Source organism: Lepidochelys kempii, chromosome 3 (assembly GCF_965140265.1).
Source record: "Lepidochelys kempii isolate rLepKem1 chromosome 3, rLepKem1.hap2, whole genome shotgun sequence".
NCBI lineage: Eukaryota > Metazoa > Chordata > Testudines > Cheloniidae > Lepidochelys > Lepidochelys kempii.
In genome coordinates, this window is record NC_133258.1 from 145360681 (window position 1) to 145374165 (window position 13485).

A 13485-nucleotide genomic window follows, 5' to 3' on the forward strand; every position below is an offset into this window, starting at 1 on the left:
AGCCCTCCCTGGGCTCGGCTCACAATCAATCCAGTAGTCCCCCAACCCTGGTATGAGGGCTTTCTCTCTGAAGACTCTTCACCCTCATAGGGCCTTTCTGACCACAGCTCTCCAGCTAGGCTACTGCAGTTCAGTTCCCGCTCTGGGGTGCTTCAACATCCAGGCCACTTTGCCCAGTGGCTAATGGGGGGGGGAGGGACCCAGGCCAACCCACTACTCTGGGTCCCAGCCCAGGGACCCTATTGAGAGCAGCCATCCACTGTGTCCCTCATCTAAGTCGGGCCACTGCTCTAATTCCCTGGTCCGCTTCCCCTTGGCCCCATTGCCATCTTCACCCTTCTCACTCTCCCCGGCTTGTGGCAGCACTGCCCTGTCCCAGATCCTGCAGCTCCCTCAGCCAGTTACACACCATCCACACTCCTCCAGCTCCAGCAAGGGAATGAACCTACTCTTGCCCTGCAGGTTCATCTTATCGGACCTGCTGGGTCCTGATTGGCTGTGTCGCACACAGCCACTCTAGGCAGCTCGGAGGATCCTTTCCACTGCCCTTTTCTGGGACGGGGTGTGGCAGGGCCACAAGACCTTCAGCAGATGGCCTCAGAAGGTCTGGTATACCCTGTCACAGATGAATATTACAGAACTTTCCCTGAGAGGAAAGGAAATCCAATTAGGTGGCTTTTCTCTGGGCTAGGATATACTCTCACTGGCATCTTGAGTCATTAGGAAAGAGGAATTTGTCCAAAAAGGAAGATTTCAAACATTTGTTTTAATGGGGAAGCAGCAAACACTTACAGTCACCTCACAACGAATGAGCAAAGCTTACATGTATTCTCATTTGTTACAGAAGAATGCACCACAAGTTTAGAATTTATATAAAATTGAACACTGGATAGCAGGCCAGCACCAAAATTTCCCTACTTCAGAGAGCACAGACTTAAGAACACATCTGCTATCCTGCAGTGGCTGGGTTTTTTTTTCAGGCATACTATTCATTCTAATACTTGATCAGTATAAGAACAAAAATTGTGAATTTATCCACTGTTTCTAAGAATCAAAATAGTACTTTATCTACAAACCTAACATTGTAAATTTGGGCCCTGTTTTTGCAATGAGGTCTGTAAGTGGACCAATGGATTCCTACAAAGGCACAAGGATATCAGCAGGCAGATCTCTTCTCACTGCAAGACTGGGGCCTTAATTTCTACAAACAGCTTTTAAGGAATGATTATGTTACCCTTTGGCACTGACATGTTGCTATGATGAAAGCGTTAAAAATGCCTGTAACAACCTGATTCCTACCTCCAACTGCTCTTTATAAGCACAGCCAGGGCTTTACTATTAAAACATGCCCGCCAAAAATCTAAAGTGCTTGAACTATGCAACCCAATGTTAAAGACTCAACTGAACTCCTTGATCTTATAGGACAGGGTTGGTATCCTGGGGGAAGAGAGAAAAAGATTGGGAGTGCAGGGAGGGGATGGTATTTACTGGGGTCACTCTCCCTCTCCACAACTTATTGGAGATTGTTTCCTTAATCTGAAGGTCCCTTGGCCTCTTACTGATAGCACTCTCCCTTCCCTCCACAACTACTTTGTCTGTGGCACCTGCCTCACCACAACTCATCTCCATGCATAGGTGCTGGAACTTGGGAGTGCTGCAGCACGCCCTGGCTTGAAGTGGTTTCCATCATATACAGAGTTTACAGTTTGGTTCAATAGCTCTCAAGAACCCCATTATACAAACTGTTCCAGCGTCCCTGTCTCCATGTGGTATATATAGTTGGAGAGTGAGGTGGTGTCACAGACTCTTCTCCTGGGAAGTAGACAGAGATTGGAGACCACATAATTACTATGAGGCTGCTACTGAGGGAACATTGTGGAGCCCAAGCAATTGACACAGCTGACTTGGGCAGGATGTGGATTTACATTTCAGAGACAAATCCCAATCTTCAAAAGACAAAAACTAGATCTTACGTGTTAATTCAGTTTTCAAACTGTGGAGGTGTAGAGGAATATTTGGGAGAGGGGGAGAAGGCAAGTGGCGGGGCTTGAGGAGGAAGTACCACCTCTACCCCGACTCGCCTCCTTTTGTCTGGGTTTGGGGGGCATAACCAAAAATTGTAACTCAAAGGGAGGCTCAGCTCAAAAAGTTTGAAAACTGCTGTGTTGACTCATTGTGACACCTGGTTTCTATAAAGTGAATCGTTAAACTGAGCTTTAATTCTCAAAGGGACCCATTCTTTAAGAGCCTAAATATTTTTAAATTCTTCATTGTTTGAAACACCCTCATCGTATTAGCATTATTTATACAGCACCAGCAATTTGTTAATAATTTAACATTCAGGTATAAAGACAAAAAGCCCAAAAAGCTTGCAATCTTCAAATATGTATAACATTTCTAATGCTTTTTTACCAAATTTAATCATTTTCCATTTGGCAAACATTAACTTGTCTGGTGTCTTTAAGTGAAGTGAAATTCATTATACTAATGTAATAAAAATAAACTTCAAAAGTGCTTTAACAGATATTTTGGTCTATGTGCCAGCAACAAGCATATTAGCTATTGCTAATTATATGTAGATACCAATCGGCCACTGAAGAGCACACAACACAGACCTTGTCTAGAGAAAACTTCAGCTATTTTCCCATACTGTCAGACAGTAATAAAGACAGATGAACCTTCTCTACACAAGAGGCTATATAGTCACAAAGGGGACTTGTAGGTGCCCTGCCTTTTAGTGGAATTCACAGTCCTGAGTTAGGCACAATGTACAATGCATGGGGAGAGTTAGAATGGGATTCACAAAAGCCAGTCCACTGAGCCTACCTAGCTTAGGTGGAAATGCTGTGGAGAGGGATATGGCCTATGCCAGGGATTCTCAACCTTTTTCTTTCTGATGCCCCCACAACATGCTATAAAAACTCCACGGCCCACTTGTACCACAATAACTTGTTTTCCGCATATAAAAGCCAGAGCCGGCATTAGGGGATAGCAAGCAGGGCAATTGCCTGGAGCCCCATACCACAAAGGTCCCTGCAGAGCTACATTGCTCAGGCTTCAGCTTCAGCCCCATGTTATCGGCTCTGGGTCCCAGGCTTCGGCCCCAGGCTTCAGCCCCATATGGTGGGGCTTCAGCTTTCTGCCCCATATGGTGGGGCTTCAGCTTTCTGCCCTGGGGCCCCAGCGAGTCTAACACTGGCCCTGCTTGGTGGACCCCCTGAAAGCTGTTTGTGGCCTCCCAGGGGCTTAAGGGAGTTGAATGCTTAAGTCCCAACTAGAGGGAGACACCTATCTCCACTTGGGATTCACACCTTTCTCCTGGACTTAGGCACCTACGCCAGGTCAATTATTTTTCATGAAAAACCACAAAGGAAGATCACCCCATAGCACAGCACTTAGAGCCCTCACACAGGATGTAGGAGATCTGGGGTCAAATCTCTACACTGCCTGATGTGGAGAAGGGACTTGAACTTGAGTTTCCTACCTCCCAGGTGACTGATCTAACCACTAGAGTCACTCAAATTCTTTCTCTGGCCCTATGAATATTTCATTAGCTAATACAAAGTAGAGCGGCTTCAACAAGAGATTGAAACCAGTGGTTTGGATACTCTCCTGGGAGGTGGAAGGACCCAGCAGAGTAGAGATTTGACCCCAGGTTTCCCACATCCTGAGTGACCATGTCCAGCCACGAAAAGTTGGGAGCCTCTGGGACTTCACCAGTAGAAACTTAGTCACCTTGGGACTTTAGGGGCCTACAAGGTTAGATGGCAGCTGAGCAGTGATTTTGTGAGTACAAGAGATGCCTAAATGTTGGACTTAGGTGCCTAACTGCTACACTAGGCACCCAAGTCCCTCTTGTGAACCTAGCCCTAGCACTCCCACCCATACAGCCAGAAGTGGCAATTTTTCCTAAAATTTCCTACTGCAAAAAAGCCACAATATTTCTAGGTGACATAAAAATAAATGGTTACTGCTGGGAGAGAGCAAAAGATTTAAAACAGCAGGCAGCAGCAAACTTAAGTATAAAAGGTCAAATCCTGCCTCCTTCATACTTATAGAAATAAGCACTGGACCTGCTGACGTTCTGTTGTACAGCAGGGGCAGACTGTAGACGGACCTCTCCACCCCATGAAGTACCATGGGGTAATACTGCACAGTGGTTCCCTCGTCAGCCAAGGATGAACATAACTATGGGTCCATGACTGCTGATCCACCTGTAAAACACGATACCCACCACCTGCCCAGAGGTGAGAAAGGGCAGGGGCACAAGGCTCCAGACTATGGGGTATAAAGCAGAAATTTATACTGATGCTCTGGATCACAAGAGGCTTTCATTCCCCCAATCCCTGCAGAGATCCCCATGTAAAGCCAAGTTTTGTGCAGGACAATAGGATTGAACCTAAGATTCCAAATATGTTTGTCACATTTCAGCAATTTTAAGGGGGGCGGGGGGGAGTCAAATTCTAGACCAAAACAGAGCTTATGCTGTTCCTTTAAACAGGGTGCCTAACACGTATGTATGTTCTTTGTATCTGGATTCTTTTTAGCAACAAACTTCAAAAGCTCCAGTACACCAGATGCCGAAGGTCTCTTTGCAACGTCTTTTGAGAGCAATTGCTCAATTATGTGTTTCTGTAAAAAACAAACAAACAAGGTACAGTATATATTAGAGGAAATAAAATTCTGAACATGAATAATGAGGAAATAGATGAAATAATGTGTTATACTGTACCTCTGCCGGAAATTTCTTGCTGAACTCCTCTGGAAGTACACATTCTCTTATTTTGTGCCACTCCTAAAAACGACACCAAATAATTTTTTTAGTATGATATTTTCATTGACTACATTTTGAAGCTCTGCAATTGAACCACACAAAGTATGAAAACAAAATAATCACAAAATGTAGTGATAGGGAGAGAGCGAGTCTTCAGAAGACAGCATTTGTCAAAGGAAGTATCTGAAAGCTTTCAATTTGGCTGTAAGGTGTTTTTAAAAGTGTTCTGTAAAGCTTTGAGTTTGACGACTTTTTCACCTTATGAGCCTCAAGGTCCATGAAGACCTGCTTCTGCCTCATTTTTGTCAAATCCCTGGTTCTCACTGTCAATTAAAAAAAACCAGTAGTTCTGCATCCCAAACCCCGTGGAAAAATCTACAGGAGAGGACTTTAACTCTGCCCCTGCGGGCATCATTGCTACTTGTGAGACAAGGGGATGCAAATAGCATTCCCCCCACCACACACACAATCTTTACTTTTAACATTGCTACAGTGTTTCAGAGAATGCAAGACAGGGAAGGGAGGTAGGCAGGAAAGAAAAAAAATCTCAGACTCAGATTACAGTCTGTGATTAATATGTCCATGGGCTTTATGGTTACTATCTCACAGAAAATATAAAATATAACGTGGAGGACTTATGTTACACACACACCATGAATGCCATTAGAAAAATTCAAAAACACCTTTTTAAGTCACTTTTAAATAATCAGTGCTAAGTCACAATGACCAACATTTTTAAACCCAGGTGCCTAAAATTATGCTCCTAAATACGTATTTAGGTACATAAACAGAAGTGGCCTAATTTTCAAAGATGCTGAGCAACCCTCACTCTAAATTAAGTCAGTAACAGTGGCAGGTGCTTTGTACCTTTGAAAAATCAGATCACATCTAGTTAGGTGTTCATATATGGATTTAAGAGCTTAATTTCAGGCACAGTTTTCAGGTTTGAAAATTTTAGCTATGCTCCCTGCCCCAAAAAGCCTGTCACTGAAGACAAGACATAACAGAGGAAGGTGACCAGCATTAGGAAGGCAGGGGAAAGAGAATCACAGAATATCAGGGTTGGAAGGGACCTCAGGAGGTCATCTAGTCCAATCCCCTGCTCAAAGCAGGACCAATCCCCAACTAAATCAAGAGGACAAGCATTACAGCAAAAAGGATAAAGGTAGCATCAGAGGTCTAATTTTAAAAAATAATGCTGAAGGCAAAGACAGAAACCTCTGTTTTGGTCATCAGACACATGCCTGTTGACCAATTCCTATGGTCCTTACTTGAGCAAAACTCTCACTGACTTCAAAAGGAAGTTTTGCCAGAATGAGGGCTGCAAAATAAGGTACCCCAGAGATTTAGTATAGCACGTATCAGACTAGCCATTTCCCTTTTCCCCTCCCCTCAATGTAATTTGACCTGTCAGCAAATCCAGTCAAAAAGCATCCCAGACATCAAGAGTACAAAGCAGGGTGTGTAGGTTACTAGCTGCAGAGTGCTTCAGTCCCATGCGGGTAAATGCAATATATATTTTACAGGACAGGAGGATAGTTTTATAGTTAGGCACTGGACTGGGATGTAGCTCCAGGTTCAATTTCTGTCTCTGCCACAGACTTACTGTGTGACTTTGCGCAAGGCCCCAATCCTGAAAAGACTGAAACACATGTGTAAGTTTATGCACCTGAGTAATACCATACACTTCAATAAGACTACTCATGTGCATAAAGTAGAGCCGGTAAAAAAGGTTTACTGATGAAAAATGTCTTTTTAATTAAAATTAAAAAAAAGGGCAAAAAATGTTGGCAGCAATATTGATTTCAAAAATCATTTTTTTAAACAAAAAGTGAAACAATTTGTTTCAAATAAAAACTTGTTTAATTTTTGAACAAGTGTTTTTTTGCGGGGGGTTCTCTCTTATCTTCTCTTTTTTCTCCCCTCCCTTATTCTTACCCTTTTGGAGGATAAAGGGAGAGAAGAGATAGTGAAAATCAAGCAAAACACCTAAATTCTAACATTTTCTTGCTTTTTGAACGTTGAAAAAAAATTCAGTTTGACAAAAGCAACTTGTTTTTTTCCCATGGAAAAAAATTTTAAGATTTTTTTTTTAATTTCTCATTTAAAAAAAAATATATATATACCCTTTACAACCCAGCCCTAGCATAAAGTTACACACATGGTTAAAAGAACAGGAGTACTTGTGGCACCTTAGAAACTAACAAATTTATTTGAGCATAAGCTTTCGTGGGCTAAAACTGACTTCATCGGATGCATGCAGTGGAAAATACAGTGGGAAGATTATAATATATATATATACACACACACACACACACACACACACAGAGAGAACATGAAACAATGGATGTTATCATCACTCTCATTAATGTGAGCTATTACCAGCAGGAGAGAAAAATAACCTTTTGTAGTGATAATCAAGATGGGCCATTTCCAGCAGTTGACAAGAACGTGTGAGGAACAGTAGGGGGGAAAAATAAACATGGGGAAATACTTTTACTTTGTGTAATGACACGTCTACTCCCAGTCTTTACTTAAGCCTAATGTAATGGTGTCCAGTTTTCAAATTAATTCCAATTCAGCAGTCTCTCGTTGGAGTCTGTTTTTGAAGTTTTTTTGTTGTAATATTGTGACTTTTAGGTCTGTAATCGGGTGACCAGCAGTCTCTCTTTGGAGAGACTGCTGAATTGGAATTAATTTGCAACTGGACAACATTAAATTAGGCTTGAATAAAGACTGGGAGTGGACGTGTCATTACACAAAGTAAAACTATTTCCCCATGTTTATCTTTCTCCCTACTGTTCCTCACACATTCTTGTCAACTGCTGGAAATGGCCCATCTTGATTATCACTACAAAAGGTTATTTTTCTCTCCTGCTGGTAATAGCTCACCTTAACTGATCACTCTCGTTATAGTGTGTATGATAACACCCATTGTTTCACATTCTCTGTGTGTGTGTGTGTGTGTGTGTGTGTATCTTCCTACTGTATTTTCCACTGCATGCATCCGATGAAGTGGGTTTTAGCCCATGAAAGCTTATGCTCAAATAAATTTGTTAGTCTCTAAGGTGCCACAAGTACTCCTGTTCTTTTTGCAGATACAGACTAACACGGCTGCTACTCTGAAACACGTTGTTAAGTATTTGGAGGATCAGGGTCTTAATCTCGCTGTACTTCAGTTGCACACCTGTAAAATAACACAATATTTCTTTACCTCACAGGGTTTTTGTGAGGATAAATAATGATACACTCAGATACCATAGTGCTGAGGGCCACATAAGTATCTCAATTCATATCGCTTGCTCTCTCTTCCCGTCTCTGATGGAGATTAAGTTTGCTGTACTAGACAGCAGAGCTGTCTGACAGACTAGATAGCAAATAGACAAGGAGTACTTGTGGCACCTTAGAGACTAACAAATTTATTTGAGCATAAGCTTTTGTGAGCTACAGCTCACTTCATTGGATGCAACAGATAGCAGATGTAGCCAATGATTTTAGTTTATTGTTCATTTATTGTGTGATGTTATGATTAATCAATGTCATATATATTCATTGTATGTTAATTAGAGTTAATTTGTAGGATTATAGAAGTATAAGATTGATCAGTATTTAGAGGAATTGTACCGGGTAAAAGTAAGTAGGGTGGAAACGCAAGGCCTACAGGCTGAGGCCTGTAAGATTTTAGCTTACCCATACTAGGCCATCAAATTAAGAAATGCTGATATAACTAAGTGACCGAAGAATAACCCGATGCCCTAAGATTACGGGAAAAGATGTACCAGTGGGTGATATTGCAAAAAATTAACAGTAAAAGTAATTTTTTGCTTACAAGATACCCAGTAATCACGTTTTGCTAACACATGCCCTAACCGCAGGGTGCTTGATGTGCAGAAATGCTAATGAGGTATAGTCAGAATTACATTATAAAAAAGGGTGCCTAGATTAGGAAAATTGAGCTTCCTATGGGAAACTCCAGCAGGAACCATCCCTCTACTAATAATCAATTCATGAGAGACCTATCAGACCCTAACACTTGTTAAGGATGTGAATCGAACTATATTTGTAACTTGTGCGTAGGTTTGGAAAGAATTTCTGTATGCTTGGGTATTCAAAACTTTAACTGAAACTTTAATAAAACTTGTAAAACAGACTAGATCTTGTACTCGTGAATGTCTGTGTGGTCACTACCCTTGGTCTTTATGTGTTCCTAGAGACTCTAAATCTGAAGCAAGTAGCAAAGGTGACTTTCACTCTGTTAAGATTGAAACTGTAGGTGCCAGAGCTGATCCCAGGGTGGTGTAGTACCACATTACAAAATTCACTTTAAATAAAATGAAAGACTACACAGAGGTGACAAACAGAGAGCACCAAAACACATTGACAAGTGAATGGTGCTAGGGTAATTTTTGTTTTAAATTTTGAAGACAGCTTTTATTCACAAAAGTAATATGAATATGTGGGCCTCACTGAAATGAATTTTCAGGAAGGACAAGAATGAAGAGAGGATGAACACCTGATGTACTGGTATAAGGAAGGTATTCCAGACATATGGGGCAATAAGGAACACTACATAATATACAAGTAATACGTCAAGTCATATTTTGCCTTATATAGTTTTCTTCTGACCTACTTTTCATTAATAATTTAAGATTACTTACCTGAAATTTTTCAGCATCAGTGGAAAATATCCAAAGAATTTCAAAGAGAATTAATCCTAGTGCAAATATATCCACTTCCTGTCCATATTTGTCTCCAGCCTGTGATGATTACAATAAAAATAGCATATACCAGACATGCCTTTTAGGTCTAAAAATGTATCATAATTGAAGTGTTTTCATACAATTCAATTCTGCAGTATTTATACAAGCTAAAATCCCTATGAAGTCAATGGGAGTTTTGCCTTAGGACGGCATGATTGGGACCACCAGGCCCTCATACAAGTCCTTAAATCTCTGTGCCAAAGATGCCCCATCTGTGAAACAGAGATAATATTTACTGTTAAGTAAAATGAAATATACAGACTTTAAAGCATCCATAGTCCCACATACGTAGGATAAGTAATTGATTCCCCCTTCCAGATAGGGAATCAGACACAGAGATTCTAAGGCCAAGATTTTCAATAATGGATGCCTAAAGTTACCCAAATTCACATTTCGGTACCTAAATTAGTGGCCTGATTTTCAAAATTGCTGATCACCCACAGCTCCCACTGACTTCAAACTTTGTAACGTAAGACAGTATCAATGAGAGAGGATCACCTCATTTCACAACTGACTTGTGCAATTTGCTTCAGATTTTCCAGTTTAAAAAAAAAAAAAAATCTATCCTGGTTTAGGATCACACCTGGAAAACTTTAGGCAACTGGTTTAGTACTGGAGAAATTAGGACAGGGATGGCTAAATCTGGACTTAAATGCAAGGATAACTATGGAGACACTCATATCTTCTGATGTCTTACTATTAAACCTGCAGTAACAGTTACCTGTTCTGGGCTCATATATGATCTTGTTCCCTTTTCTGTTGTCCGTAGGTCATCTGTCATTGAAGTTACAAGTCCAAAGTCACCTATTTTTATTTTATTTTCACGAGATATGAATATGTTGAGGGGCTAAAAAGGACAATTGAAAAAAATGTCTCAGTTTCACGTTACAAACTTTTAGCACCAGGAAAAAAATCAGTCATAGGGTACTTCAGTGGAAGAGTTGCTAAACAGTCAAGGAAATGATTAGGAGTTATGTATCAAAATAAAAACTGTTGGTTTAACAATGAGATTTTAAACACACTAGTCAAAATTTGAAATCATGACTGCCATAATAACTAATTGTTCTCATTTGCACATACAGTTAAGTACTAGCAGTGGTTTTCAAACTTTTTTTCTGGTGACCCAGTTGAAGAAAATTCTTGATGCCCACGACCCAGTGGAGCTGGGGATGAGGGGTTTGGAGTGTGGGAGGGGCTCAGAGCTGGACCAAAGGGTTGGGGTACGAGGGTGGGGCCAGGAATGAGGGGTTCAGAGGGTTGGGAGGGGGCTCTGAGCTGGGGCAGGGGTGTGGAAGGGGGTCAGGGCTCTGGGCTGAGGCCGGGGATGAGGGGTTTGGGGTGCAGGAAGGGGCTCGGGGTTTGGGGGGGTCTAAGGGCTGAGGCAGGGGGTTGGAGTGCAGGAGGGGGTCAGGGCTCTGGTTTGGTGGTGCAGGCTCTGGGGTGGGGCAGGGGATGAGGGGTTTGGGGTACAGGAAGGGGCCCCAGGTTTGCAGGGGCCGGGAACCGGCCAATGGGAGTGCGGAGCCAGTGCTTGGGGTGGGGCAGCATGCAGAGCCCTGTGGTCCCCCTGCCTAGAAGCCGGACCCACTGCTGGCCACTTCCGGGGCGCAGCGCAGTGTCGGAACAGGTAGGCACTAGTCTGCCTTAGCTGGGCAGCACCGCCAATGGGACTTTAACATCCTGGTCAGCGGTGCTAACCAGAGCCACTAGGTTCCCTGGGTGCTGAACAAGGCAATCCAGTGCCTTACATGCCAGTACTCTGTCGCAACCCGAACTTTGAAAAACACTGCTCCCTAGGGCATTAACTTCAGTACACTAAAATATATGATGTGTTGTATGTGATTTATTAAAATTGATTTTGAACTCAAACTTGAAACTTAATATATACCTAGTATACAGCATTTCACATTCAAAAGCACTTTGTGATTTTATTCCCAATCTTACACACACTGACAGACCCTTATGCTCACATGGAGTCCCACTGAAAATAAAACAACAGTTCAACATTTTCTGATCCTCCAAACATTTATTCATTACATCTGTCCACCCACACAACAATCATCTGTTCTGCTTACCTTGAGGTCTCTGTGAATAAACCCTTTAGAATGAATATATTCCACTCCTGTCACTATTTGTCTAAATTTGATGAGAGACTCTTCTTGGTAATTTTTCTTCCCTCTCTTTTCATCAATCCAGCCATCCAGTGTTCCTTTCTCACAGAATTCCATTTGGATAAAAAGACAATCACATAGAAAATCTGGCCTCGGTCTGTAAGAGTAAAATTAAATCACACTATTAAAAACAGCACTACATAATTGTTCCTAAGCAGTTGGCTCAATGGTTTGCTGGTTTCCAACCTTTCATTTGGCTGCAGGCCCCCACAATCGTGGCCAAAAGTCCCTAATTTTTTAGGACCACTCCAGGTAGGCTTGGGGCTGCCAGTGATCGCACTGGAGTCAATCCTAGCTCCCAAACAGCCAGCTGCCTGCCACTGAAGCCTGTTCTACACTAAGTAGGCTGACTTAAGGCAATTTACCTCATCCTAATTATGTCAGTGTACACACAACAGCTTTGTCCTGCCAATGTAAGTGTCCTACTACACGGACAATAACAACTCCATCTCCACAAGAGACATAGCACTTATGTCGGTGTAGTTAGGGCGACACAGTGTCTGTGTAGATGCTGCGGTTACTTACACCAGCTGTTGGCTGTCTTGTCAATTTCACAGCTCCATGCTGGAGCCCCCAGCTCCCTGCTCCCAGCCAGGCTGTGCCCAGAGGCTCCCCGCTCCGGGAGCTGAAAAGCCTGGGGTGGCTGCCCCCCAGCTCCCAGCAGGAAGCCAAGAGCCTGGGGAAGTGGGGACAGATGGGCTCCCAGTGGGGAGCTACGCGGAGCTTAGATACTTGGCCCTCAGCCTCGCACAATGCCCCTCTTCAGGAGGTGAAAGCGCCGCTAGTGAGGACATGCACCACTGACAGAAGGAGGGTAGTGTGGACAGTAATTACTGCAGTGGCTGTAAGTCGACCTAACATAGGCTGACTTAGGGCTGTTGTGTACACTTACTCTGAGTCAGCTCTTCTGCTGAGCAGCCAGTAGGCCCCACAAGGTGGGGCAGAACAATACCATGGGACAGGGCATGATCTAGTGAGTGAAACGCTGGTTTGAGAAAAAATAACTCCTGCATTTTAATCCTAATGCAAATACCATCTCTCTTAGTTGCTGAAGATCCTGCTACTGATTTGGCTTCAATATAAGACACCATTCCAAATTAGGCCTAAATGTCAGTGTACATATCTGCGACACATACTGTTCACCAAAAAAGTGGCAATTCATCAACAAAAAGGAGATATACATGTACATATACATCGTTCATTAAGCATACTGCCTGATGTTAAATATTTTTCATGTTCTTTCTTCTTTTATTAGATGGAAAAAATATACGTGTAGGGATCTGTAATTCACTCATTTTTTGCCACACAAATCTGCAATAGGGAAAAAATAATCTGATTATTCCAGATAAAGAGCCATTGATTACACTACAGAATTCATTTTTATTCACCTTGAAAGGCTTGAACTGTTCTCAGAATTGAGAAAGTCTTTCCCAGTCCAAGAGGCGTAATACCGTATGATGTTTTCATGCGCAAGCTCTGCTAATGCTTGTACCTCACGCTGTACTTTACTAAATAAACAAAGAAAAATTCTCATTACCCAACACCGACGAACTGACACTTCTTAATAAAATGAACAATAAGATTAATTGAAGACAGGATATCAAGCAACAGTAGTAACCTTCAGGATTAAATATCTATTTTAAATTATTTTAAAAGTCAATATCACTGTTTAATTTTTAAAGAGAAGCTGAAAATTGTATCTACTAGCTGCGTTTCATTTGCCAGGCTGTTCTTGTGTTTTGCCTGTTGTCTGCTCTATTATCCTGAGCACTCAAGTGTT

The 13485-nt window shown here is 42.1% G+C and overlaps 1 protein-coding gene across 3 annotated transcripts in view; it reads right to left on the bottom strand.

Annotated features, from left to right (window-relative positions):
* Positions 1-746: 746 nt before the first annotated feature.
* Positions 747-13485, bottom strand: part of EIF2AK2 (eukaryotic translation initiation factor 2 alpha kinase 2) — a 42779-nt gene continuing 30040 nt past the window's right edge. For all 3 annotated transcript variants that reach the window (XM_073338388.1, XM_073338389.1, XM_073338390.1), the window contains 6 exons: positions 13094-13213; positions 11610-11802; positions 10256-10381; positions 9433-9531; positions 4733-4795; positions 747-4632 (listed from right to left, as the gene is read on the bottom strand). In XM_073338388.1, coding sequence (XP_073194489.1) covers positions 4507-4632; positions 4733-4795; positions 9433-9531; positions 10256-10381; positions 11610-11802; positions 13094-13213 — 727 coding nt within the window. In that variant the 3' untranslated portion in view covers positions 747-4506. The remainder of the gene's footprint in view (positions 4633-4732; positions 4796-9432; positions 9532-10255; positions 10382-11609; positions 11803-13093; positions 13214-13485) is intronic.